Source organism: Temnothorax curvispinosus, unplaced genomic scaffold (assembly GCF_003070985.1).
Source record: "Temnothorax curvispinosus isolate PA1 unplaced genomic scaffold, ASM307098v1 QBEX01014692.1, whole genome shotgun sequence".
NCBI lineage: Eukaryota > Metazoa > Arthropoda > Insecta > Hymenoptera > Formicidae > Temnothorax > Temnothorax curvispinosus.
The window spans coordinates 1,166-3,366 of NW_020224472.1; the positions used below are offsets into that span (position 1 = coordinate 1,166).

Consider the following 2,201-nt stretch of genomic DNA (forward strand, 5'->3'; position numbering starts at 1 on the left):
GCAGATCTCATCTCATGTCAGACACAAATTGATTCTTCTCTGTCACGCAGGTATCTTTTCGTGACATTACCGTACCTGTTTATCTTTTTCATTAGCAGCTAGTAAAAGGTATTTCCGCGTTTCCGTCAGTCCATTACGCGCCTTGGCGATATTAGCGTCTATCGGCGGAGTTTGCTCCAAAAAGCTCTCCAATCTCCCTTCCCCGTTCAGGAAATTCGCCAGGCATTCTGTCGTGCAAAATTGACATTACTCAACATTAATGTAAAATCCCTCCTGTATTTAAATGCAAACCGCAGGTTCGGATATTTAATAAAGAATGGAATTTATTTAATATTTAATATCATTTGAAAGAAATATTCCACGGCGTTCATCGATATTACTGCGATACGTCAAACGGTGTATGTTATATAAACATCTTTTTCTCTGCGTGTTTACCACGCAGAGGAGCAATTGCAGGAGTTTGAAAAAGAAAAAGCGACGTAAATGATAGTGCAAAACGTTGTAGGAACAAAAAGTAGAGGAGAGATACGCGTAACTATACAATTAAATGAAACCAGCGTGACATTTCGTTCACGCAGATGCGGATATCCTTGATCTTTAAATGACGTGACATCTTTTTTTTTCCCTCCAACCGTCTCTTTCCCTCTTTCACGCAGAAGAGAGCTCGCAGGAAACAGCGGACAGCGGGACGTTATCGAAGCGAGGATATACGTGGCGTGGGAGAGACGACGGAATCGCGATTCGCGACCGAGGAGAGGATGAGCACAGCGGATGGCAGGAGGAGGGAGGGAGGGAGGACGATAGGAAAGGGAGAGACATTTACCGTTGCTGGGGTACTGCACTTTCAGGTGTTCCGCGAGCTGTATAACCTTCTGCCAGTTGCCATCCTCGCGATTCCGATCGATCTCGGACTCGATGCGGAGGGTATGTCCCTTCTTGCTCGTCATCGCGCACGACGGACGTCGGGCCGTATCACCTGGCGGTCCAGGCCTCAATCGGTGCCGGGCAGCAGCAGCGGCAGCGGCAACGTAAACGTCGTGAACGCGGCGATGTATCGATCATCAGTGGCACTTGCTCGCGCGGGATCAACACGGCCGGTCATGGCACTTGGGGCGAGGAATCCCGTCTCGCTCTGCGAACGCAGACGACGAACGCGACCGCCCGCGGACACGTGCGCGTGACGAACTGTCACAAACGTCACGGAACCCCGCACGCCGCTCGCGCGACCCGTTCCGCGACGGATTTGCATAGCCGCGTGAAGTCGGTGAAGTTCGTGCGCCCCCCGATCAGCAGCCAATTACGCGGCGTAATTCTCCAGCTCAGGCCCCGTGATTGGCTGCCTCTCCGTGAATCCGTGCATAAGCTTTCGAGAATTATATCCAGACATGCGCATGCACAAAAAAAATCGACTAATTATGCGTTTAATATGAAAATAATAAATGATTTAAATGTTTATTCGAAATAATTTCTTTGTGTATATGCAGCACGCAATTCCGAGCTTTAAAAGCGTATTCACAGGTCTACATTCCTGCTACTTTCAGTTGTACGTTCTGCACTTTATTTTGCAAAGGCCTGATCAACCAATCGCGTTCATCTATTTAGTAAACGTGGCGATATGGCGCCTCTTACGAAAAACGTGAGAAAACGTAACGGAATAGAAAACCAAGCAATCCTCCATATTTTTGTCAATTTAAAATAATTTAACAGACATACTGTTTCTCCATTTCTTATTTTATCGTAAATTACAAATGATATGTACAATACATTGCAAATATATAAAATACACAAGAGGATGTTACCTTTTTCTTTTTACAAATATTAATTATTCTTGAACTAGTATGTCAAATAATTTTCTGTAACGTTCCTTCCACTTGGCTCGTATGTCAGCTATATTATGCTGTAAGAAAAGATTAAAAATGTATACGTATGTCATCTGTTAAAAAATATATATAGATTGAATATACATGAAGGCTACGGTCAACGTGACGCTACAAATGCTTCGAAGCATTCCTCTTCTCTTTTCTTTCAATGAAGAAAGAAAGAGAAGAAGAACGCTCCAAAGCATTTGTAGCGTCACGTTGACCGTAGCCGAAGTGTTACAGTACCTGTAATATATGTACACCTCGTTGCGTGAGTACAATCAGTTCCTTTATCCCATCGTTCGTTATGTCCATGTAGCTTATAGAGTGTACAGGAGCGTC

General features: G+C 44.7%; 1 protein-coding gene across 1 annotated transcript; it reads right to left on the minus strand.

Moving 5' to 3' along the window:
* Positions 1 to 66: 66 nt before the first annotated feature.
* LOC112464881 (tetratricopeptide repeat protein 7B-like) lies at positions 67 to 1,320 on the minus strand. Its single transcript, XM_025032140.1, has 2 exons — positions 824 to 1,320; positions 67 to 227 (listed from the first exon to the last, which is right to left on the minus strand). The coding sequence occupies exons 1-2, from the start codon at positions 945 to 947 to the stop codon at positions 67 to 69; spliced, it is 285 nt and encodes a 94-aa protein (XP_024887908.1). The 5' UTR covers positions 948 to 1,320.
* Positions 1,321 to 2,201: the final 881 nt, after the last annotated feature.